We start from the raw sequence: 27,617 nt of genomic DNA, 5'->3' as shown, positions 1-27,617 counted from the left end.
ACAACACCTGCTAGCATTTTCCCACTTTTCGCAGTAGCTCTGTTATTCCTGCTCTCAGAACTCAGCAGTATATGAGTATCATAGATGTACATGTATGCTCAGTTACTTGTATCTGTAATGGATAATGCCGTGAAATACTTTTTCCCTCTGTAACTAAGCCTTCTAACTGATGATGATTTTATCCTTCAGAGTAAACAAGATCAAAACCAATCAAGATGAATGATGTCAACAGATGCAAAAACACTGCAGACTACAAAAAGCATGACATGTTAAGAAAGAGGCCAAATCTTTCCTTGGATAAAGTCCAGCCTTCGACCTAGAGCATAACTGATTAATTGGTAAAGGACAAATGAAGAAAGAGAAAGGGAGCAAAATTTGGCTTAGCTTAAGTATTTGGTCAGAGTATCTCAAAATGCTTCGTAAGAAAAGATCAATACTACCCTTTTTTAGCTAAGGACAGACTGCCGTATGTGCTAAGGAAATCAGTGCTGGTCAAACGTACCCTAGTTGCTTAGCTCACAGACGTATAGCATCCCCTCAGGAACGTATTTCATTAGTGACAATACATAGTCCAAGAACAGTGGGCCTCAGTAAACATAAAACAAATGTAGGAACGCTAAAGCATTAGTTTCACACAACTGTACTACCATATGCTGAGCTAACATGCTAGCTTTTACTGTTTTTTGTTTTCCTCCTCTGCAGGCATCTAGAACTTATACTTGGCACCCTCTCACATCCAGAAGAGCAAAGCCTGAAATGCAATGAACCCGAGCTCACAAGGCCTTGTACCACAGTTATTACGAGCACAAAGGGTACAGGGCATCTCCCCCCTCAGCAGGTATCTCAACTACAAGAGATAAATGATTGACACTGAAGAAACAGGCCTTCCACTCCCACCAGCTGTCTCAGTCTGCAGTTTTGCACACATAAAACAGAGGGAGTCCTAGAAGGAGAACATCTCTCATTAAATTGCACATCTCTTATTAAATGACATGACACATCATCCAAAATAAAGCCAACAAATAACTTGATTTTCAGAGAACATAGTGAACACACATTCTAATGTCTGATTTTAACAATTGGGAAAAAGAGTTACAGCATTACAGTGCTAAGAAATATGCTCAAAATACATGACTGTCCCATCTCAGTCAAACAGCAATTAGATAAATTCATATAATAATAAATATAAAATGCATATTTTATGCATATAATATAAAATGCATATTTTTTTCAGAAACATACTAAAGATAAATGTGTAGCACATTGGAGTGGATATCCTGCCAGTGTGATGTCTGTACTTCACATCACATCAACATGAGGACATGAAAGGACCACACTCCGTGATCCCATTAAGTCTAACGTACTAAGTCTAAAACTCAGTATCATTGTGCAGCTGATTTCAGTGAGGGTATCACTGCTTTACCAGTGCAGAGGTGAAACCAAGTCCAAATGATAGGGTATTAGAGATGAAAGATTTGTCAAAGTAGCTTAAAATTCCAAGAGCAAGACATCCTAAAGTAATCCATGTTGTTGCTCCTGAGCAGCTGATGAGACAGCTTCCACTATTGCATAAAAGTAGCACATAACCACAGTTTACGTGCTCTTGACCATGCTTGCTCTCTATGGCTTAATAGCTTATTTTTAGGACCCAGTATGCAACGCAGTCAGCATAGGAAGAAGCAGAAAGCAGGGTAACAGCCTGCAGGTACTGGTTTAGACCAAGAGGTCCATCAAGAAAAGAACGGCAAAAGAAGAATGCCTAGAAAATTTTGTGCCAGAACTGCAGAAAGGCAGATTTTAAAATTTTAGGGGTAGTTTTCAGACTGAAATCAGAGCAGGATGGTGGTTTTGTTTGCGGGAGATTGTTTGGGGGAGAGCACAGTAGTTTTTGTTTTGTTTTGTTTTGTTTTTTTTTTTTTTGTTTTTTTTTTTTTTTTTGTTTGTTTGTTTGTTTTTGTTGTTTTTTTTTTGGTTTGGTTTGGTGAAAGATGGCAGACATTATGGTCCCTACATTTAAATAGGGAAATAGAGACAGAAAAGCCAGAGAAGAAATCTTTAACAGAGTCAGTAGACAGTTCTGTTTTTATCTCACACTATCATAGTAACACAGGAATACAGGAAGTACAAGGAAGGTCAGCCCAAGCCCACAGAGCAGGCAATTTAGTACAGAAGTGAAAAGTTAATAAGAACAGTGAGAAGACAATATAAAATTGTTTATTGATAATTAAAACACAGCCCCTTTCAGAAGCGTCTGCACTCACGTTTATTGCTCTAGCTTCCACACATTAATACAAACACAGTAATCTCCATTGAAACTAAAAGTAGGAAGTGGTGTGTCTGGCTTCAGCTCTGCCATAAGGTGGCAGAGCAACACCATTTGTCACAGGTGTCGTTGAGCTACATCTGACAGTGTGATAGTTGCTACAAACACACAGCTATGAAAGTATCTGTAGAAAAATTTTCCCTCCTGTACTGTTATGGGTTGTGCAAGACAAACCTCATTTAAATCCAGTGAAATATCTAAAATCACATCAGACTGATCAAAAGTCTTGTTCATAATCCTCTTAACAGACTTTCAAAGAGTCAGTTCTAAACTGTTTCCATGACAGCAGAGAGAACTTGAAGAAAACCAAGAAACCTGAAATGCTATCTAATCAAAAGAAAAATTACTACAAACAACAGTGACACAATCAACGCAGCTCTTCCTACATGATTTTTGTATGGCTTTGCCAGTTTTGTATCTTACCCATACTGACTGCAAGTGACAGTCATTTCTGAATTTTCTCCCTTTGACAAATCTAAGCAGGATTCATCCTAGCATGTGGATATGCAGTGATACAGCATTGTCCAAGTTTTCTGGAATTGTTTAAATTTCAGCTAGCTTAAGATTTCCTAACTGGATTAACATGCTTACTTTCCCACTTCCACAACTAGCCCTCTGCCAAGAAGCAAAGAAGGGGCAAGCTGCTTCTACCACTACAACCACCTGCAGTATTTTCTACCACAGGACACTCACTGCTTAGGTATTATCAACCAGCAATGGAACTACTTGTTCTCCCTTTTAGTGAAACATGCTCTGTGTACAGAGCTGTGGTATATACCACACAGAAGGATTAAAGAGGGGAAGTACAAAACCCTTCTAATGAAGCCAAGGAGACAGATTCCCCATCTCTGCAGTAGCAGAGTTAGCTATGAGTACAAAAAAAAAAAAATTAGAAGTCCGTCTTACAAGATATTAAGCATTTTCAGAGTTTTGAATATGTCAACACAACTGAGGTCTTTGCAAAAAGAATTGTGGAGAGATGAGGCAAGAAGAACCAGCAGCAAGAACTGGTATCTGGGATGAAGTTCAGGTCCCTGCTTTTAAAACAGGCAGGGCTGAGACTTCAGGTCTGTAACACACTGGGCAAATGTTTTAATGAATGTCTTAATGAATTCAAGACAAATGGTCTTTCTTTGGAAAGAGGAGCTTAGGGAACACTAGAAAAGAACTTGAGTACGCCAAGGCCACTGAACAGCCAGTAAATACAGAGAGCTTCCATCAAATACTCTGGGTACAATATGAAAGAGCTAAATAATGCAGCTACTAAAATGTTTTGTACACCAGGAATGTGATCATGCATGCTATGAAGAGATGACATGGATGTACAGCCATTCCATCTCAACCCCACTTTGGAGGGGGTGAATTTCAGCTGTCTCAGCAAGATTGGGTAGATGCCAGAGTTTGAGGGTTTAAGTTACTGCCATCATATCTGCAATGACAGGCCAGAACAAGCTCCAAGCAAAATATGGCAAAAAATGATTATAGGAGATTCTTCATAGCTTAAGAAAATTAACTTTAAAGGAGTTCCAGTGCTGATATGAGACCTTAGCATGATAAAAATTAAACCACATCAGTTTTTGACTGTAGTGCTTTAACAGAATTGACCAGTGAAGGCCTTTAATGAACATCATAACACCACAAAAAACATATGTTCAAAGTAGCATTTATGTTATAAACGGCTCAGGATTCAAATTAGGATTAAATAAAAAAATAGGATTTATTAAAAGAATATAAAAGAATAGAGGTAAGCAAACAGCGCTGGGTGCACCAGGAGTCTCCGCTCCACCAGGACGCACACCAGTTACATCAAGTAGCTGATTTTTATGCTCCTAGACTAATACATATTCATTACTACTTCTAAAAAAATAGATTATAATAATTAGCTTCCGGGGTCCAGTCCCTCCTACTGGAGAATGCGCATCAGTCTCCTCTGGGGGTCTCTAGGGGTCTTTCATGCTGAGGGCTCATAGTCTTCCTCTCCAAGTCCTTCCCCTTTGTACTCCTTTGGCACCGTACCAAGTTTATAGAACATTTTCTGCAGGTCTTGTCTCCCAGCCGTCCTTCAGCTTCTTTTTTCTTCTTCTTAATCTCTTGGCCACCTGGCCAGATACCAGAGGTTTGGATAGTATCCCATAACAGTCACTAGTTGTTATCAGTTGTTCTGAAACCCCAAGACTTCAACAAAGACTTCATACAAACACAAATAGCTTTCTTATTGACACTTCACGAGTAATTAAAACATTCTTCACCAGCCATTCACAGGGACAGTCACACCTATAGCAGTGTTAAGTTAATCTCAAAGAAGACTGAAAAAAGGCTGTAACTGTTAGAAATAGAAGTCCAGAATAACAAAAGCAAACAGGTTCATAAATTTGAGGAGTATTTTCTGAAGACTTCATAAATTGACTAGAATGAAGGGAAGACTGGGACACACTGCATCTGTGGTTCAAGAATTAAATTGCCAGTGCAGGGCCCAGAGGCAGACAGGATTGTTCTTTATGGACACGAATTGTTAAAACATTCCTAACAATGAACATCGTAACACCACAAAAAACACATTATGTTCAAAGTGGCATTTGCCTTTAATCAGCACGTGTGATATTCCACACAATTAGCAATAGTTCAAGCAGCAAAATTCTTTCTACACAGAACAACTGAAATATAGGCCACCTAAGGTTTAATGTCAACTCTGTCTTCAACTTACAATGTTTCTGGAATAATGCTATGTATGCTATGTGGCAGTAGAAGACCGGTTCATACATTTATTACAAGCTCAAAACAATGTGAATTCAACCAATACAGAAGCAGTTTTCAATTAGAATAAGCAACTTAAGAATAAAAGTTGATCTTAAGGAAGGAGAGGAGATAGAACAAAAACATCCACAAATTCTGTACATGCTCGACTTACACTTCATTGCCATAGGGGTCTGCCACACATTTGTGAGCAGCACCATGCTGATCATGAAAGAGCTCTGGACAATTCTACAAAAAAAAAAAAAAAAAATTGACAGCAAATACTACCTCCCTACAGATAAACAGCTGAAAAACACTGAGTGGCAGTGTTTCTTTTACAACTTTGTACACAATGCAACCCTTTTCATGTAGGAAAGTGCCATGTCAAGTCCCTAGAACACTGCAGCTCACAAATACTGCAGAATACTGTAGTTTTGTGCCACTATGTGCTAGGTTACATTGAATTACTATGTGCTAGGTTACATTGAATTAGAGTACATCACTTGCTGCACTATTCCTTGCCCTAATGCAATATGCATAGGATTAGATCACTAATTCATGATTCATGAACTTTCTGCCTTCTTCAGAACAGAGGTCAGAGTTAAGCTGTAGCTTTTGTTATTTTCTCATTCAACAAAGAATGTATATATATATCACTCCAACTGTGTGTACATGTGGGAATGGATGGATGAATGGAAATGGGATAGGCTAGGTAAACCTGCAATCTAAGTATAGCAAATTTCAGTGACGCACATCTTAAGCTCCAGAGTAAGCAAAAACAAAAAAGTTTGACACTGATGTCATATGGAGTTGAAAACAGGAGAAGTACCAGGGCTGTGGGCTAAACATCAGAAGACAGCCAATGGAGGCACTGCCATTGGCATTCAAGTAGTTATTCCAAATAAGCTACCCCATCAGGTTAGCAGATTTTGCATGCTTTTCTCCACCAAAACAGAGAGCCGTTTTCTTCCCACGCTGTTTCAACTATTTTAGAGTTCTTCCATGCACCTAATGTGTTCTTTGGAGTCCCAAACTGTTGCCATGTGCAAGAAAGCAAACCAAAAATGTTTCTGTAGTTTCAGCCCCTCATCTCACGTTGCCAGGATTCCAGATTTAAGACCATGAAGAGTTAATAATTCAACTAGTGTCCAGCATTTTCATTATTACAGACAGTAAAGAATCATGCAAGAAACTACTGGTTGCTTAACAGGTGTGTTCACTGTGAGTCATTTCTAAACCCAAGATAAATCAGTGTGTTTGACACTGCTGTGCCACAAAGCCCATCCTTTGGACTGGATTTAACACTGAGAACAAGGAACTTCCAGTTACATTCCAGTTTTCTATCCTTTCACAGACCTTCACTTGTGAGCTGTGTTTAGCCTAGATTCTTCTGCTTCCTAGAAAAAAAAAAAATAAGCTTGAAATATACAAAGCAACTGTTTAAACTCCACAACTGTGGAAAAACATTGAGAACAGACCTAGAAACACTTCAGCTTAAAGACTTCTTAAAAATTTAGATTTTTTTTTTAGTTACCCTCATTCATTTCTCATATATTCATGTTGAAATATCCAGTTTCCCATATAAAACCCTATTATTAAAGGATACATTTAAATACAGCCAGAATTTCATCTCTCAAAATTAACTTTGTATGAGTGGCCACTGCAAAGGTTAGAATAGCACAATGGCTAAATTAACTTAGAATCAGAGAGAAGAAAAAAACACCAATTCAGAAACACTGTAACATCACTCTTATGTTGCATGTCATTTTACACACATTGACCATTTGATCACCCAGAAGTGTCAATATCCTGAACTCTCCAAGCTCAGAGGCTAACCATCTTGACTTCTTATCAGAACAATCAAGCCCACGGAAAGCTCTGTTTTGTCACAGCTGGAATACTTTGTGTACACAAACTCCCAGCAAGCACTGCAGTCTTCACTAACATGAAGTTCTCTCTAGTAGCTTATGATTCCTTGAGTCACAGAAGATACTTGTAGACTCACTGTTTGCTAGGCAAAGTCATCTGCTGTGTTGTGGCTTTAATCAGCCATCAGCCTCAAACAGCACTTGAGCTGCATTGTTTGCCTGCTTGGTCATTTTTCCTCCCCTCTCTATTGGGAAAATTACCTTTAATCAGAACAATCCTCTTCCCCAAAAAGATGTTTAGTGCGCACATGTGCACAAAACCTTGGAAAGAGTTGGCTTTGCCATGTAAGGTATCCGTGATCCAGAATCTGTTTTAAACTTCTCAGAAGACCCTACTCTCTCTTTTTATTCATGATCCTGCAGTTGAGATCAGCGGCAGCAAAATCAAGCCTGGCCAAGTTCCACCCTGAAGGCAGGCAGCAGACCTGGAGTTTACTACAGAAACAGTTTTGTAACAACAGGGGCTTGGAGTGACCTCACAAAAACATAAATAACTTGGAGCCAGACATCTGAATTTCTCATCTCTGCAGAGCAGGACATTCACAGTGATGCCACCTGTTAAGAGTGTAATCATTACCATGTAACAAGAGATGAACAGGTATACGAAACAAAAAATTAAATGCCTGTCTCAAGGTATCCAACACCAAGGAATTCTGTTACACTAAGGAAGTCAGACAATAGTCTTAATACAGCATTACTACTGCTGTGGCTTGTCAGAAAACACATTTTCAAAACACAGCACACAGTAATTGCCATTGACATGCATTCAGTCTGTTTATCACTGCTTACCTGACAGTTTGCAGTGCAACAGTCCATTGTATGATCCCTGTTTTAAAACTTCCTCCTTTGGCATGCTGTCTCAATTCAAATGAATTGCCAGTCCATAAACTCACTGAAGCAACAGCATCTGCAATATCATTACTGGTGTATCAGCACTTTCACTCAGCTTCTGCTTGGATGCATATTTAAATTGCTCTAGAAATTAATCCTAGAATACAGCTTCTACAGAGCTGCAGGAAAAAATAAAACTAAAACGACAGACACACACAAAGCATGCATGTGCAGTTACAAGCTCCCAGGTTATTTTCATTAACTAGCAGCAGAAAAGTGCCTTTCATGGACTGCAGCTGAACTTGCTACTCTTCTCTCACCTTTCCATTTATTGCTACCTGCTTAAGCATGTAGTAGGTGTGTTTAAAATTCTGATAGCCTCCATGCAGGTTTACTTACTAGTGATCAAACATTCAAACCCAACGGTAAATAAATTAGAACCTACATATCTTGATGCAGTGAAAAAAAGTTATTACTTGCAGCCTTTAGTATTTCCAGACTCTTAATACTTTTATTCAAAATTAAATTGTTTTGGAGCAGAACTTAACATTACATGCATCACTGTCTCTATATGCAGTAGCTAATAATATATCAAAAATACAATGATATGGGTCTAAACTGCATACTACATTTAATATACATATAATGATAAACCTTTTAGTTCTGTAAAGCAGTGAAAATCCTCTCATACACTTTGAACTGCAAATGTTTGCTATGTTTGTAGAGAATGTTGCTAGAGATAAACACTGAAAAGCCATTCATACATGTATATGCATACACATGCTTAGAGTTTAGACAAAAATAAGGAATTCATGTATTCTAGAGGATTATTTTTATTTGGAAAGACTTAAGTTTGGGCTAGTATTTTAGTAACTAATGACATGGAAGTCATTTAATTTAATTAAAGTTAGAGCTTTCTGGCAAAATCACATTACGGCAGGTATTATCCACAGTGCTAAACTTCAATTTATTTGAAAAAAATACTGACTGTATTAATGACTCATTGCAGTACTTTTAAAAACCCTATAAGGGCAGACATGCATCACTTAGTCTTCTGAAGTAAGACTCTTTCCTAAAGAAATTAACTGCCAGGTAAGAGAGATCTGGGATCTGTTTCTTAAAGTTTCCAACAATTAATCTTCATAGTCATTCTTTTATTCTAAAGGAAAAAAAGGTGACAGAATAGGGATGTCAGAAAATCTACTGTGATAATATTACAGTCTGAGTTTATAAAGACAATTATTATGTTGCTGAACACTGAATATTCAGAACACTGAATATTGCTCTTCTGGTATGCTTATTAATGCATGCAGTCCAAACTGATTCAGCAGTTAAATTTAAGCAGAGTATACCAATTAACACCACATGTATTCAAGTTACTTTAGCTCCAAGCAATCCCAGACAGTGCCCAGAAGTCTGTTGATCAAAACCTACCGTACAAACTAAATTTCAATTACAGTCTTTTAAAGTTTTATCTTCCAACAAATATTTTATTTTGGCAGAACAGAATTTAAAAGCCCAAGAAAAATCATCCAACAGCAATTTTATTAATGAACTATGATCAGTTCCTGCATGAGTAAAATCAGTCTTCGAAATAACTTAGTAAGAATATTTACTTTCAAAACAAATCTCATATTTTCCACCCTAAAAGAACAACAGTTGAAATATTTTAAGAGCTGATTCATCACCCAGCTTCCATTTTAACTTGCATTTTCCACTTCTCCTTTGGAGAAGTGAAGATATTACCACATGCTATACAAGTTGTATTAAACCAGTTGTATAAAATAATACTTTCTAACCACTTCCCATTTTTTTCTTTTAAGCTCCCGTGCTTCTTACTTTCAAGAAGTGGCAAGGCAGAAGGCTTTATAGGAGTCTTGGGAAGTAATTCCTGCAATAAGAGTAAAAGGCTTCTTTCCCCTCCCTCGCTTTACATCAACACACTAGAGATACCAGGTAACAATCTGTGCTTCCATCACTTCAGTTCTGATGCCTGCAGTAAAAGTTAAGTTAAATCTATTAACATTTTAACATCTATTAATTGTGTATGCTTCAGAGGCCTTCTTTAGAAGATTACTGGCAGACACATGCTTAAGAATATTTAATTCTACATCACAGCATCAAGTCAGTAGCCCAGAAATTTCAAGTAATACTATGCCAAGGTCAACTTCATGTTTTCTTCTCAGACCAGAGATTGCTCCTTCATACAACACAGAGAAAGGACACCAGACTAGTGCAGCTTTGATACAAGCCAGGTATCCAATAGTTCACACAAGTTACCATAGGCATTGTATAATTAGCCTTCTAATAAAGCAGCTAGACTTTGAAAACAATGTTTCCACCCTTATTTCCAAAAATAGTCCCTGATAGAACAGCAAAACAGAAACCCTGAATAAAAACAGAGCAGAGAAAGACTGGCCATATACATGTTGTTCTTTATATGCATGTGCATGAATATTGAGATGAGACATGCATGCATTTCAGAAGTTTCTTAAGTTACTATACTACACGTGCAAATTAGTATTAATTTTTGCATTGTAATTAACACAACTGAGTAATACTTCAAAGAAACAAGACAACTCAACTTCTAAATCAAATTCTGCCAAAGACTATTTCCAAGGAGTGTAAATAGAAGAGCAATAATCCAGAAGGCTGGACAACAGAAACTATATGTACTGCATGTAAAGTTAGTCACATAAAACCTAACAATTAAAAAAATAGGACATTACACATCTGGAAAAGTCAAAAAGTAATTTTTCAGTATACAATATTTCACATTAAAAAAAATCTGTTTTACCTTACAGAAGGCTGACTGTGCACAAGAAATCACAACAGTATTTTTCTGGTGAACTGCATCTCCACAGCCAAACTAAAGGACACTGAAGCACTGTGTAGGGTAGTGAAGCACTACCCTACATAAGGGAAGTCATTTGCAGTCTATTTATTAGGACAGTTGAGAAGCTCTACAAAACCCAAAATACATTAAACAAATTTGAATGCCAGCTAAAACAATATAAACTCCAACAGAAAAAAAAATTGCTGTCATATCAAAAGAGCTACGCTTGCCAAAAGGCCTGCATTTGAGGACAAATGCTTTAATTAAACGCAGTGAAGTAAAGGAAGCAAACGGTCATTTTGGAAGCAACTGTTTACAAGCCAGCATGGAGGGGCATGTCCATTACATGGAATAGATGAAGAGGCAGATCAGCAAGGAGTTCACCATGGGTCAGTTCAACCAAGCTGCTATTCAGAAAAACATCTCAGCCTTTTTCTGTTCTCTCCTTGTAGAGAAACAACACTCATTTGTGCTTTTGCCTTACCTGAAAGCCTATGTCCATCTCCAGACCTACTTCCTATGGAACCTTATGAAATAGCTGATGAAAACAGTAAGCAAAAGCATCTAAAAGTGATTGAGAAGATGCAGCAGCAAACAACCTTGGAGATCAAGGAATGAAAGGAATGGGAAGCAAACCGTGTAGAAAGACCAGCAACAGATACTTTCAGTTGAAAGCAGTGGCAGCCCATTCTTTTCACCAGGACTGGGGGCCCAGGTGGGCTTCTCATTCCATATCAGAGCCCCAGGCAGTTAATTATGTGCAATGCCTGTGTCTTCTTACAAAAAGAAATGTTAAGTACCTGTTCTAAACTCTCCCACCTGGGTTTCTAACACAATCTGTCATAACATAGGAGCCATCCAATACTTTCATTGGTGGGAAGCAGAAATAGGAGATAGATGTCCTGAAAGAGATGTCATGCTTTAAATATCAAGATACAAGTCGTCATCCTCACTTAGGTTTTAACAGGTCTTGGAGCAAAACATTCAAATGCAAAAACATTCATGAGTGGTAACACCACCTCAGGAGTTAGAAAGGGTATTACTTTAAATATACAGTGACACTGCATTGACACTGACTTCCCACTTTGCATGGCTATTCTGGGTAATTTTTTTTTCTCTGCTCTCCCCATCACAAGTGACTGAAAGAGATGGCCTTTTCAGGCAAGCTATCTTACCATTACATTGCATATCCAGCTTCATATCCATTTTAATCTAAGAGATGTAAGACAAAAAGGTTAATTACTAAATCTGGATGCCAAGTACCTGTGAAGCTACCATGAGTGAAGGGAGCATCTGTTTCAGATTCCCCATTCAGCTTAATATGCCAGCTAAAGCGACCACTGCTGGCACACAGGGTAATAACTCCTGACATTTCCACAAAAGACAAACAAGAAGCACAAAATCTGAGTCTACAACAGAATGATTAAAATGACGAGATTACACTTAATTCTAGAAGAACAGAAAGTGTCAAGGACTGATTTCCACACCACCACCCCCAATACTTCCTTTCTGGTGTTGGGTTTGTACAGAAAAGAACTAACAAAGTAGCAGTCAAGTTCTGGTTGAAGTTATTTGATAGGTATTGGCACCACGTTTAAAGAGAAAAGCACCAACTGCTTCTATGTTTCACAGCTCTGAATTCTTCCAGTATCTCTCTTCTATGAAGTTGGGTTAATGAGCTAAAAATAGTTTAATTTAGACATAGCTAGTTAGTATTTCCTACTAGTGGTTTAACTCTCTCTCCATTCTAATAGTGGAGACAGATCTAAAAGCGGTATCACTTAGCATTTGTAAAAGTCGAGTGTTCTTCACCTCTCTCTTAACTAAAGGTTTTTATGAAGAAAGCCTTCACAGAATACTGTTGGAAAGACTATAAAATATTTTCAGCAGCTTACTATTCTAATTTTAAGTAATTTCATACTTTTTGAATACGTATATATAGATGCTAAGCACCTATTGGTTCTGAAACATAGAAACTAGATGGCACACAAAACAGCACTGAAGTAACTAATTCATCCAGAAACTGGCTTACTAGCCTAAGAGCAGCACATTCCTATTAAAAATGAATAGGCTTGGTTTTAAATTGAAGTCAAAGAGTGGAAGTTACATTGCATGTTTTTCTTCCAAAATCAAATATTTAACAGGAAAAACACAGGTATGACTGATAAGGAAAGATTAGTTGCAGCTTAAAACCACACACAGATTGAAAAGTAGAGGCATCTGTTCTGCTAAGTGACCATACAAGTGTATAATTTAGACTGATATTTGTTATCACAGAGGAACTAGAAGTCTTTCATTTGTTTCCAAGAGTCAGATTTTAATATTCTTTCTTAAAAAACCTAACTGGCCAATTTCCTGATGTGTTCAGTGCCTGCAGTTAATGCAGCATTTACCATCAAAAGCATACAATTTTTTAATCTCAATAGGCCTAGCACCATGGCTAGGGTCAGTCAACTGAGTGGGTGGCAAGACCATAGGAAACAATGGTAGAAGTTGAGTGGGGGAAGAAACCCAAGAAGCCAAAAAAGCACCCCCTCAGAAATGGGAGAGTAAAAATCCAAACACAGAAGCAACCTACGGGATTATCATTCATAAAATATGATATAGAAACAAGTGATGATTGTGAATCCTAAGCTACCTAACTATTGTTAAATAGTTGATTACAGACAAGTGCGCTGACAACAAACAATGTAGTGGAAAATGATTTTATGAGTCCTCCAACACAGCATTATAAAAGAGGTCTTTCACTTGCAGTTTTGGAAAACATCACATGAACAGTCAGAATAGCATATGTTGTTGATTCACAGTTTACTCTGTGAAGGCTCATCAGATTGAGGAGGATTGCACTGTTCTGGCTTGAATCCTTTTCCTAGTTCCTATGCACAAAACTCTGAAAGTATTCGCTGTGTGCTTTATGCAACAAAAAGCATCTCTGATGAAAATTGGGAGGGCCTGTGTGAAATTGAAAAGGTAGATGGATTTGAAAGATACAGGCAAAGAAAAAGCTAGACTAACAACTAAATAATTATACTTACTAATTTACAATTTAAAAATTAAGTGTGTTGAACAAGACGTCCTTGAAAGAACATGAAGCAAGGAAGTCTACAATACAGCAAACTGATCTGGAAGTATCCATTCTTCCTGCTAAGGACTTGCAGGAGATACCAAGATGTCTTGTTCTAGCCTCCACAATTTGTTCAAGATTAGTTAGCTCCTTGAAGTACATGACATTTTTTAAAGCCCATTTGAAATGATATTGCATAGGAGTTGTTAATGTGTGTTTGAGGAACATACTGCTGCCTTTTATGTCATGTAAACAAACTTGCAAAAAAGTTTCTATGCCATAAATTGCAAAGATCTCAGCTTCCACAGACTCTGCAGACTTCTATGCCCTGTAAGCAATATTGTAAACAGGCATCTCCTTAGCTGCTGTCCCTTATCCTGGAATGACTACTGTCCAAGGAGAGTATACATTTATTAAGTGAGAACACACCTGATGACAGACTTACTCAGAGTTAGCTTCTGCTCTCTGATTGATTTTCTTGGACAAAAAGCTTTATATACAATGCAAATTACGATCCATGTAACAGCAGTGTCAGTAACAGCTACAACACCACATACCTATTAAAATGAGAACAAATACTGACAGTTGAATGATGGGAACAGTCTTAATACTATTTCCTTCCACTTCCAAAGGAAGTGATTCTCTCCACCTTGCAGTATGACTGCTTTTGAGAAGACCCTGTTTAAGCATTTGCCTTATGATTCTGAACCTTAGTAAGAAAATACCTATAATAGAGGAAATCATGCCTCCTAACTTCCGATTCTTGAATTCTGCCTTAGTTACGTTTCTAAAACCATAAGTATTTGTGTCTCTAGACATCCAGTTGTGATATAATTTCATCAGAAATGAAGGAACAGATAACATATGGAACTTCCTAAGGATAAAAATTTTCAGGTACATGACATTGTCTTGAATCTGGATTAAGGCTAACATGCTACTTAAAGTTAATAGTGGCTAAGCATTAAATAATTTGCACTGAAGTGCAACTAGTAAATCAGACTTCTGTCAACAAAAAACAAGAGTACAACTACTTTCTGACCCTTCTTGTAGGAGGCTGAACTGCTGTTTTTACAGATAGAACTGTCCCATATGTCCTTTGTATGCCATACCTTACGAGCCAAGAGCAATTGAAGATTTAATCCTTTTCCTATATCCAGAAAAGGTTAATCAGTGTTTTTTTTAAAAAAAAACTTTTCACTTCCTCAAAGAACCTTATGGAAATTCGATAACGATTCAGGATAAAAGTTCATGCTTTAATCTTCCTTGTGTCCATAAAAAAAAGCAATCAATAGGTCCTGCTTCTACACCAGGATATTATTTTTTTTGGAAGTGATTGTAACAACAGAATTACCATCCTGAAAAAAATAAAAATCAATTATAATGAAATTAAAGGCTACTGGTAATGAATCGCTACAGTTGCAGTTAGTGAATATAGCTGAATTAAGATCATACACATACAGAATAAAAGCCATTCAAAGCTGTCATTGTTCAATATTCTAGAAAAGCCAGTTGTATAATTACTATCACCAATTGTATAATTACTACTAGTGAGTCATAGTGGTTGCAAAGCAAAGAAAGCCAAAATATGCATTAACTATGCACTGAAGCTCCAGGATAGCATAAGGGAACACAACAAATATCTAAAAAGCAGCACAGGGTTAAGTTTAGTTCAAGATCACAGAAGTAGCTCAGTTTAAGTCAGTTTGGTTAAGCAGCCTTTAACTTGCAGTCATCTCCAGACAGAAAGGAAGACAAAGGTGTCTGAGGAAGCTCTGAAGAATGCTCTAGAAAAAGAAAGCAAGAAAACCTAGAGTTTAAAGTAAAGAGTGACACCTGCCAACTTTAGTGTTTAAGTTTAGTTACAGTATATATTAAAAATTGGGGTAGACAATAGTAGCTCCTGCGGAGCTGTTTTAAAATTTCTATGGATTTATTCATAAATACACAATGAAAGACTCCAAACAAGTCTCACATATGAGTCTCACGCACAGAGATGGACAAACAGCAAAACACATTTTAATGCAACCCACATTTTTCCTGAGTAGCCCTTCTCCAGTCACTGTTTCACTTCTCTTTTAGTCTGCTCAGCAGATTGTTGAAATATGAAAAAATGGTAATATGAAGAGTTATGCTTCCCAACACTGTACAGAATACTTCTCAGATTCAAGTTACCACTGTCAGCCTGTACATAATTTTTGAAAATACACTATGTAATACTATACTACACAGAAAGGGCAAAATGTTTAAGAGCACAAAACATGAGGGATATCACTATAAGGTTGTTATCCCGTAAGTTTGAGGATTCTGAGAAATTAACATTTTAAACAGAAGCCAAATAGTGTATTACCTAAATGCTGTGGCTTAGTCTAACAATGGTACTTTCCTCTGCCTCACCACAAAATGTAGATGCTACAACAGCTGTGGTTGCTTGCAGTTGTTGAAATGGTAATCCACAAGCTACTGAGTAAAAAAAAAAAGTGCTCTTTTAACTTATGTGAAAAAGCACCTACCTATTTAAACAAAACTGAAATTGATATTACAAGTGAGATGACAGTAACAGTAAGAAGAAAACTACCTGAAGTTCAAGAAGTTTCCATGACCACGCACCACATGTTTCATTATCACCTCATGAAGATTTAATTTTTTTACCTTTTGATTATTTTTGGGTTGATCTGGGAGGATGCTGGGGGAGAAAGGAGGTGTTGCTTTTTTTTTTTTTTTCCCTCGATTTTTAAATGCAATTTTAGCCATTAACTTGATTTTCCAAGTCTCTCATAAGGGAAAGAACATGTTCATATATATGTATATTAAGACAGAATTTATACATTAGTTTTCCACTAAAACCAGCAAAAATACAATAAACACTAACAACACTTTTAAGGGATTTGTTTATTTTTGGTTTACAAACAAAAGGCACCCAATATTTCTGTTTGTCTTATAAAAGCTCACAGATTTAGCATTTGTTTCCAAACATGTGTTCCTATAGCAGAAAAACATTACAGGAAAAAGCAGTTTTTCCCTGGTCCCAAATTTAAATACCAGTAACTGTTAAGTGACCATGTTGTTTCTTGTTTCAACTGCTTCTCCTATTTAACCAATTAAAATACTTTCTGTAACTTGCTAGTCAGTACAGAGAATCAAACTTTCTCTATCAAAAATAAAGTTCAAGTCTGTTTCTGACCAACATCCATTACATGCAAACACTTATGAAGAAATGCAATAAAACAGTTCTGATATGGAAATAAAATATTATCTTCAGATAGAAATTTCACAGACTGACCACAAAAAACAGATGTAATAAGTGTGACACTGAATCTGCTGTCAATTAAATAGAATGACTGACGGGTTTAAGATACCAACAGTCAACAGATAACCACAGCCCCCAAAGATAAAGGTGGTTTTCTAAACTGCCAAGTGTTTAAAGAGGAGAGGTTAAGTGTCCTTACATTTGAAGCAATCCTTTTCTTCAGTTATGTATTCAACAGAATAGATTCCTAAGTAGCTTGGATCAGAAGTAATCAATTAATTGGCTTCATAGTTCCCAGTATAAACAAATCAACAATAAAAGTATTATGTGTAATGGTGATAAAGAACAAAAAGTCTAAAGTCAACTGCTTCACAGAAATAATTTTCAGAATATGATGTATGTGTCTTTTTGCAAGCTTCAGTCACATGCCAACACGGGAAGAGGGACATCACTGGATTGTAGGCACCTCTGAAAAAAAAGTCTGCAGTGCAGGAATGCTTAAGCATACTTTCAGATCTAGTAAGATGCTTCTGGAGGTAACTAAAAATGTAACATACCTAATGTATCTGTTAAAGTATAACATCTTCAGTCACAGAAGCCATAATTTATTTTCAGCCACAGTAAGGTCTCTCACACAAGGTGTGGTCCTAGACCTTTTAGGCTTTCCATCGCTAGCTTTATATATATATATATATATATATATATACACACACACACAGGTCATTTTAAAAAGGAATTACAGCTTAACTACTACTTACTACAGAATACTTAGCTTCAACAAGGAAGCCATTATCTTTTCAAAATGGCATACACCTGCATGAAAGGTGTTCTCTTTAAAGTAAGTTTCCACAAGAATAGCAAAATAAGTTCTTTACATACTTAATTCAAATAGGACAAAAAACTACCAAGGGCAAGTATAATGTAGCTCTTGTGTAATTAAGTCATTATTTGCCTTTCCAAGCAGATTCAAGAACATTCACATACAGTATAAATTGATTTTAATGAACAAACACTGGGCAAGGGTGCTGGTCAGTGCATCAGTAAGAGGAACAGTGTTCTCAAATAGAATTCTGTGCAACCAGAGTTTCAAGGAATCTTTTTGTATTGCCTTAAAAAGGGACTCAGGCTTTTCTTACAACTTGTTATTTGTCTGAGTTTTACCTACCAAAACAAATTACACAGAAAAAGTTTAAATTGTTAGGTTTAAATCTGAAGAAATCCAAGAAATAGATTAAAATCTGTTAATATATTTCAAATTTTGAAGCAAGATGCCCCTTGCTCTGCTTGCCCAGTGAAACAAAAGGGTTTTATTGGGACAGAGGTGAGTGTGCTTATGCATTGGTCTATCCATGCATCAAATTTCATAGCTCAGAGTTTTTGAAAAGCGTTAAGTTCATGAAGTATTTGCTAACATTACTTAGAATTTAAGAACAGGTATCTCTCAATGAAAGCCTACAGTTTGTCCAACTACAGTTACCAATAATGTAAGTATCAACTAGGCATAATAAATTCTTCTTAAATACATTTACTTTTTGAAGTCAGAAATGTAACAATCAAGTGCTGGCTCTGTATTCCCAACAAAAACCATAAAAAAAAAAAAGAGGATGGTCAACAAATATTTCCCCCCCCCATGGTAATGTTCTGTTTCATCTTTTTCAGATAGGATCACTTCTGCTTTTGGAAAAGCAAATTGCTCATGCTGATAAACACAAATAGAATGGGGCTGATTTTGAGCACAGAACTGAATTACTGAGTGCATTCTGAAAACCAGATAGGACAAAAGGCTTTTCCATAATGAAGGGAGATTTATTTTCCTTTTAAAAGCAAAGTAGTCACCATTATGACCATACTTTGAGAAGGGAAGAAGCGGCAGAAGTAAAGAAATTATAGAAGTACTCCACTAGTTTTTCTAGGAGATCCACCAACATTTATACACTTCTGAAACTCAAAATCCTTTGCAGTTTTAGGATTTCAAAAAGAATAGTTAATAAACTAGCAATTACTATGACAATTTACCTTCCTTAACGTGGTGTAAAAATTAACAGAATAGAATAAGTATGTTAAGGCAGATTTCAATTAAAATGTTCCAAATTGCACAGTTATGTTGGTCAGTGGTCTAAAACATTCTCTCCCTAGGTCAATGATTTAAAGTTATTTAAATGCTTGTCTAACGCCAATTCAGACCGGCACTTGACCATTTTATTTTCTATGTCTTCTGGAAGATATACAATTAACAGTACATATACCATACCATATTTTGCACTCCAATTTAAGATGAAATAATGCTTCTACAAGATGTGAGATGACTACGTTACAGGCTTTGTGTAGTTAGACCACCATATGCATAGATGCCCTAATGCTCAGTTCTCTTCTTCAGTATCTCATAGTACTGGAGGCTCTGAAGTATGAGAGGAACTTGTAACACAGACTAACCACAAAGTACCAGATATTTCTTGCCATTTGTGATCTTGCAATAAAGATACGCCAGATCAGGATCACAAGAATTGTATTGAATCCATAGCGTATATTCCTTAACCTAAGGGGGAAGAAAAAAAAAAACATGTAAAAGCCAAGGTACCAAGAACTACAGGGAAAAGAACATTAAAATAACTTATAATGTAGAATTTAACTTGTTCATCTATTCATCTCAACACCACTTTAATAAAGTATCTTAAGTTAGCGTATTAAGCAAGCTAGTAAGTTGAAGAACAAGCAGAGAAGGCCTTTCTGATTGTTCACTGCTCAAAGAGAAATGTGAAAATTCAGGAATAGAACCAGCCTTGTAGCTAACTACATGTATTACTGCTTCAGAGTTGCTTGGTAAAACCTTTGAATGCCAAGGTCACACACATTGACTCACCTCAAGACAGCCACTCACCCAAAACCAGGCTAATTTCACCCTAGCTCCCTTCCAAGCATTTAAAATAATGTATTTAAAATAATGTATTTGTAGAAACACCTATTACTGCTGACAAAAAAGTTCAAGATTTTTCCAGCTACAAAGTTCATAGTCTCCATGGCAATTTTAAACTTGTTCCTTCTCAGAGAACTTCCTCTTTAATCCTTTAAGGATTAGGAAAAAAGGAAGTACTATTTTAGGGTATCTGTGATTTTTAGCAAATTTCTCACGTAAAAACAGAAGCTCCAAGATGACTTGGAACCAGAATTTGCTCAGATTTCTTAAAAAGAACGTGACATCTTTGGTTCAGTAGACCATAAAAATTTGTATTTGAAAGGCAGCTCTTTTTAAGAAAATACTCACTGGTCTTATGTTGCTGCATAGGTATACTGGGTGTCATTACCACCAGGCCTTCTTTTACATAGGATGACCAGATGCCATTCCAATATAGGACTATTTCTCACATTATTTTGGCATGATCCTTTGTACAAAGAATGTCACTTGTGTTCAGTGCATTTCTGAACTGCATCCAAATCCAAAACTAGAAGGGGACATCTCTTCAGCTATGCCCACCATTATCAAAGATGAAATTTAAAATCTCAAATATACTTTTAAGAGATATTAATCATCTATTTTTCTTCTTTGAAAAGAGCCTCATCATAAGAGGATTCAGGAAAAATGTAGTCAAACTAAACATACAAGGATATTTACTTGGTCCTCTAGATCCCTCACTTTTCAGTCTTTTTCTATCAGCGTTAATTCTGTCAGTCAAGTCCTAGTCAAGATTCAGAATTAATCTCTGGAAATCCAGAAAACCTTCATTCCCATTAAAAACTGCCTGCAAATGTAATTCAGGCTTACAACACATCTAGCTGAAACCCAGAATTTCTCACAAATTCAGATTACTTTGTTGCTATACCATGTGTATATTACAAGCATGTATTACCGCTGTGTCTCTGAATATGCTATTGTAAGGTTAACACTGGCAAGTTTAGCCAAGATTCTCACTGAGATTGTGCCATGCCAATCTCTTTTGAAGATGACCTAAACCACTTTCCCTCAGGTTGTCAGCATAACAGATAAGCAATATTGCAGAACAAGATAAATTGTTCTTTTTTCAATCTTTGATTTTTCTCTTTAAAGAATATCAACTGTCTTTATGAATCACCCAAAAATAAAACAAGTGACACTATACCAGTAACATTCTGAATAATTACAATGCATTTAAATTGGAGGAGTTAAGCCACAGATAAGAGGCTAAGAGACTTCATCTTACAGCATCAACAAAGTTTCCTGCGCTGCAGTGGAATGTTCATGCCTGTTTACTTGCCTGCTTCCAGCAGTCATGTTCCCAAAAGAAACAATTATTGTTGTATTAAACCACCATAGTTGAACAAACCATTCTGACCCTGTACTACTGTGTACCTTTTTGATGTTCCAGAAAGGATACACAAGTAACATCAGAAACCTGGATTCCAGTATACACTAGCAATCAGAGCTATGGCCATAAACCAAGACATACTAGGATTACTAATATAGAGAACAAAGCAAGATCTACAAATGAAGAAAGAAAGATGGCATCTGACTAAAGCATTAGAAAATGCTTTAGACAACATGCCTGGAATAGAAGAACTCTGGTGGAACTAAACAAATGCTATAAAGAACAGTAAATTATAAAATGGGAAAGTGAAATTTGACAAGGAGAGAGAAACAAAAATAAGATGTACACTTACTTATTCAAGTGTTTCCGAGCTGCAGGGAGGCCAGACATTTCTTCATTCAACACATATTTCTTTGTTCCCATGCAGTAATTTTCCATGTATTCTGCCCAATGTAGTTGTCGAACATCAAAATTAAAAGTCTGCATAAAAATAAAAGCTTTCACTATTAACTGCCATAATGTCAATCATTTCTGATAAAGATAGAAAGGTAGTTATTTTATTTACATCAGATTGATTTCATTGCAATGACAAATATTTTGTCTTTAATCATAAGAATAATTCACATTAAGATCTGTGACCCAACCACCAGCTTCTCATACAATCTATCTCCTGCAAATTTAAACTATTCCATGCCTTGTTTTTCCCTCTTCAGTAACATTCTTCTCTCAGCTTCCAAGCGCACTAGTTTCACATTTAATCTGTCCATAAAGAACTCTATTTGTTTCCTTTCCAGACAGGAAATAATTCTCACATACTATAGAATAAGCACACTGCTCTGTACTAAGTTCACTGATAGAGATGCAGTTCTTTTAACTGTACTTGTAGTTGTACCACTATGTTTTAAAGAGTCATAAGAATATCTGCTGCAGAAGTTACTACGGTAACTTCACAACTTCAGTTTCTCACTGATGTCCAGTACCTCCATCTCAAACAATACTACAGTACAGCAGCCAGTTAAGTCCCAATAAAGACAATAAAACCTCTAGCTCAGTTTCTGAACAAAATACTTAAATGTTGCTCTGTAAGAACTTGCCTAATAGGACTGTTCTATGAAACCGCAAGCTAATACAACAGCTTGTTTACTGTTTCTGCAAGTTTCACTCCTCTGTTGTTCACAATTCCTCCTTGGTTACATGATCACACTAAAAGTCTTGCAGTGCTCAGTGATCAGCTTTGACACGTTAAAAGAGCAGAAAAAATAATCTGCTGAGCAGAGATGGGAAATCTGATGCTTAACTACTAAAAATACTGTATTTAATGACATTTGAACAAGCTGATAGTGAAATGTCACCAAACAGGGCAAGTCTGAAATTGACTACAGCTTATGCTATAAAATGTAGTTAGCAACAATAAATATACAATTCCACTGTGTTTCAGAAAATAACATACCTAATCCTAGAAAAGCTATCAAAATCTGGAAGGGGAAGGGATGGAACAGGAAGAATAAGGTATTTCTTATGAGAATTCTTATGAGAAGTTTCATTCACTCAACTCAGGTCCTCTGTTCAACAACAGTTTTTGTTCCTCCTCAACCACCTTCAGGACTTTTGTCATCCTGCTTCTAGGTACACTTCCCCATTGCACAGGGCAGTTTTAGTTCACAATGAGTGAGAGAATTTGAGGACATGTAGCTGTATTGCCAAAGCACAAGAAGTGTACCCAGAGGCTGTCACTAGTTTGAAACACAAAAGGAAACAAAAAAAAAAAAAACCTCAAAAACTACCTCTTGTTCCTCAGAAAAATGAGATAGTGGTCAAGAATTGTTTTACTCACGATGCAAGTTAAACCAGTAACACAGCTTGGCTACTTGACTGACATATAGGGCAACACCTGATCATGTATGATCAAGCCACCCTAACAACTGCCTTTTGTACACAGCTTCCTTCAAGGAGTCCTGTCCTTATCTCTGATCAGACCACTGATCCGGCTTACAACGCAGCCCTGTACAAACACCTTGGTACATTCAAATGGCTGTGGCAGGACTATCCAGAACTGAGTTCCTACCACGCTTCGTTCCACATTGCAGTAAGCAGCATTACTGATTCATGTCATATTAGAACAATAAGTTTGTACTTCACTTTCAGTCTCCATATCATGTAGCTACTTACCTTTTTGTCTTCAGGGGTTAGCTGATTCATTAGCATAGTCATGTTTTCAGTATTCCAGATCCAAGAATTGCTCGTAAAATATTCTAGTAACATCATTGCCTTATGAAGACGTGATATTGTTTTCATCATCCTACAGTCCAAGGAACAGTGGTCAATAAAAAAAAGTTTTATAACCCCGCACCTCTCTTTCAACATAACCCATCCTACTCTGTATCCAAATCATGAAAAAAGTTAATACACAGAAGTATCCTATCAGTCTAAAGCAAGATGTTACTGGAGTTTAGCTGTCCAACCTTGATATGAAAGCAGAACTTGCTGGACAGCTTTTTTTTTTTTTTAATTCTACTTCCCCATGGAACAGTAAGTTTCCTCTCTAAAACGAATGGCCAACAGAAGACAGAATTTTACCATCCTTTCTTTGTAATTTAGGACAGTGATACTTAACACTTCTCATTTCAGCATAACAAAAATCTAGCTGTACTGAACAATTTAACTTGATGAACATGTTTAAAATAGTTACACAGTGCAGAACACAGCAAGGGAGTAAATTTCCCTAACCTTCTGGCACACTGTGCAATGCCACATCTCTAAGAAGAAACTCATTTATTATGGTCAGTAAGAGACCAAGGCTTAGAACCACCAGAAATAGAGCTTTGCCCCCTACTGTTACTGCAGCAAAGAGCAGGATCTATTCAATGGGCAGATAAACCATAGCAGATCCCGCTAATTGGGTGATCAGTTCCAGGCTACTTCAAAATATGCAGAAATACCTTCCATTATCCTTTATTACACATGGGTGACAACTCTATAAAAATATCACTTGGAATGCAGAGAAATTATGTTATAAGGATCAATTTGGGCAAATTTCCCTTTGATCAGAATACCTGAAGTAGACCCAAAAAACATGAGTTATCCACTCTTAGAGAGAGTTTTCTTGTTGTAAAGGTAGGAACTTTGCAAGTGTTACAGAGCTACAGATGATCACTTAGCTTTAGTAAGTACTAGGTTGTATTTACATGAAATGCTATTACATTTCTGCTTATGGAGCTTGAGCTATTTCCATCTCAAAGAATTGCTTCCAATTTGATCCTTACAGGAGGGCACAATGGTCATTTTAAGCAGAGCAGAGGGGCACATAGGAAAAGCAAAGAAAGCAGAACAACCCAGCAGTAATAGGAAATGGCTTTCTGAAGCTAAGTTTTGTTCAATAAAATACATAGCAGCAATATAATTCCCTGATTTTTCTCAGAAAGTTGCCTTGGTACATTCATACTTGTAGAGGAGACAGCACAGTCCCAGAAACTCTTCCAAACATTTACATTGACTAACATTAATGACTGGTATCTCACTATGTAAAGGAATAGTGAAATTGCCTCTAAGTCTCATGAAACAGAGTATTATGAATGGCTGAGACCACTGAAAAAGCAAAATGTATTTGAAGTACAAAAGTATTAACACTTTCTTAAAACCTTCCACAGGAGCATATTAAAAGTCTAAAACTGGAATACAGTTCTAACAGTTAATTTCATTTGAAAGCATCTAGGAATGTCTACTAACACCCATTTATAGTTTCCCCAGCTGGGCAAGTTGGCTGTATGGGAGCTGAGTTGGAGTTCCTCTGATTCAAAAAATAATTAATAATATAGACCGTGTCCAATATATATCCTGTGCTAACAAGTTTGAACTAAACACCCCCCGCAAAAAAAAAAGGAATGATCCTCCAGCAGCTGTCTTAACAGATAAGTCTGAAAAAGTCAGAAAAATATAGACTCAGAAAGCAAAGAGCTCACTGGTCAGAATAGCCAGAAAGAGCACTTTGCAAAATGCCCTGGATAACAATAATGCAAAAACAGGACAAGGCAGCTACATGTGGCAGACTCTTTTGTGGATGCCTGCCCACTGACAGTCTTAAGTTTATTTAATGTTGTTGAACTTATTGTGCCTCTCCAGTTTGTTATGTTAAACCGGAAGAATAGCTGAATTCTACTCAGAGTGCCTAGACTGCTTTAGTACAAGAAAACTTGGGTCCCTGCAAAAAACTAAATGGTATAAACGAAAATCTGAGTAAGTGTAAATTTGGAGCTTGCTACCAGCCCCTGACATTATTTTTAGCTCTTTTTTTAAGAAGAGTCTCTAACCTTCACAGGGAATCCTGCTGACTCTACTTATGGATATGGTTTTAGAACACAGATAAGCTAATTTAAAAAAAAAAAAAAAAAAAAAACACAACCCAAGCGGCTAAAGACAATTCTTTTACCTCAGCTACAGATTCTGTCTCACATTGGATTTAGTGACTGGCAACAGAACCAGCTAATTAAGTTCGTCATCAGAAAATGGTATGTTTTTTTTTTGTTTGTTTGTTTTTTTTTTTGATTTTTGTTTTTTTTGTTTTTTTTTAGGATTAGCTTCTCATTATATCAGCCAAAATAATCAAATGTCTCCACATACTCTTAACTGCTAGATCTGACACGAAAGAAGTGACAGAAACATGTGGCTAAGGGAGGGCAGCTTCCTCAGTGACAAGTTGGTAGCCTGCAATAAATCGGCATGAAACTGTTCCCCTCTCTCACCCACTTTGCAAAAGAAAAGGAATTATAGTGACAACCTCTTATATTCAGAGATATCAGCAATAAGTGTCATTTACTGTACACTTATTCTGGCAGACTAAGTTTTGTTAGAGAGATTTTCAAACTTCAATAGCACCACATTCCTCCTGCAAATAGCAATACAGGTGACAAAGAAGAATGTGAGAAGTATGTAATGAGCCTTTCTCTCTCAGCCTGAAATTGATACATACACTTGATAACAGTTAGCTACAATTCTTCAATATCAAAACTATATATAAAAAGTCAGTGTAATATCAAATACTGTATTACACCTTCATAAGCTTAGGACAGAAAAATCAGACCTGCTGATCATAAGGAGCTAAACACTTGCTGCAGTCAGCCAGTGTGACAATATGCAAGGCTTTCACCTACGCTAGGTATAATTTTGCCTCTACTAGCTAGCCCTTATTGCCATTAGCACAAAATACAATCAAAACACAACCAATCAAGAAGCACATCACAGAAATTGAGTTTTAAGCAACAGTTATACAAATCAAGTATCCATAAATTAGGTAGGCATGTTTCTGTAGCAGACAAAAAGTAACTTGGCTTAAGGTTATCACCACATTTTCAAGTCTTACACCATCTATTTTCTCTAGGCTAAAAGGTTCTTGAAGCCAATACAAGATATCCTTCAGAAGATCTGCATTGTTAATACGCAAGTCTCTGCATAAGCATTAGAGACAGTTGGAAAAAAAATTTAAAGATTCCTCCTAAGGTATATGATACAAGTATTCATATTTGTAAAATGGTAAGTTTTTATTTAGCTGTAAGTTTTGAAGTATAAGAGAAAGAGGAATTCTTTGTTTCTAGCAGTTCTGTTGTTCTTGTAAGTGCAGAACTTTTTTTCAAAGTATTTGCAAGGGGAAAAAACAGTAATCTATTCAATGAAAATATACTGTTCACTCATTTCTGGTTTGTAAGACAGAGACTATGTCAAAGGTGCTTCATGTTAAGTTTTAAGAAGCTTTAACTGAAGTGATCTCTTTAAACCTCTCTGCACCCACCAGCTCTACCTCCTCTGTAGCTTTCTAAGAAGCAGTAGCAGAAAATGAATTGCTGGAGAAACACATAAATTACAGCTTCAATGTTTCGTGCTACTTTCTGCTACAGAATCACAGAATGGTTGAGGTTGGAAGGGACTTCCGAAGATCATCTAGTCCAACCCCCCTGCCAAGCAGGATCACCTAAAGCACACTGTGCCAGATGGCATCCAGGTGGGTTTGAGTATCTCCAGAGAAGGAGACTCTACATCATCTCTGGGCAACCTGCTCCAGTGCTGTCACCCTCACAGTAAAAAAGCGCCCTGTCATATTCAGGTATATTCCCTGTGCTTGTTCTTCCAGAGTAATTGGAAAGACCTGCTGGGTGCATATTTTCAAATGGCTTTAAGATATCAAATATACTGAGCTGCTTTTGAGAAGAGATGGTTCTGCTGTGGTAAGTCCTGTGCAAAGTTACAGGCAAGAACTATGCCTTATATTAGGCAATTAATAAGTTTTGCTATGCAAGTACATATAGCAAGCTACTGACAACACTGCCAAACTTGTACAGTGAGAATTATTACCACTATTTTTATAAAAGCACAATACTACAGAAG

At 36.7% G+C, this 27,617-nt stretch overlaps 1 protein-coding gene across 4 annotated transcripts in view; it reads right to left on the bottom strand.

Annotated features, from left to right (window-relative positions):
- Positions 1-16,584: 16,584 nt before the first annotated feature.
- The window catches only part of FAR1 (fatty acyl-CoA reductase 1), a 37,581-nt gene continuing 26,548 nt past the window's right edge, over positions 16,585-27,617 (bottom strand). For all 4 annotated transcript variants that reach the window (XM_082761048.1, XM_082761051.1, XM_082761049.1 and 1 more), the window contains exons 10-12: positions 23,412-23,541; positions 21,595-21,722; positions 16,585-19,498 (exon numbers count right to left, since the gene is read on the bottom strand). In XM_082761048.1, coding sequence (XP_082617174.1) covers positions 19,336-19,498; positions 21,595-21,722; positions 23,412-23,541 — 421 coding nt within the window. In that variant the 3' untranslated portion in view covers positions 16,585-19,335. The remainder of the gene's footprint in view (positions 19,499-21,594; positions 21,723-23,411; positions 23,542-27,617) is intronic.

The sequence above is a fragment of the Aythya marila genome (genome assembly GCF_965140915.1).
Source record: "Aythya marila genome assembly, chromosome: 5".
In the NCBI taxonomy this organism is placed as follows: domain Eukaryota; kingdom Metazoa; phylum Chordata; class Aves; order Anseriformes; family Anatidae; genus Aythya; species Aythya marila.
Note: the sequence above shows the minus strand (reverse complement) of the source record. Positions and strands in the feature narration are given on the sequence as shown.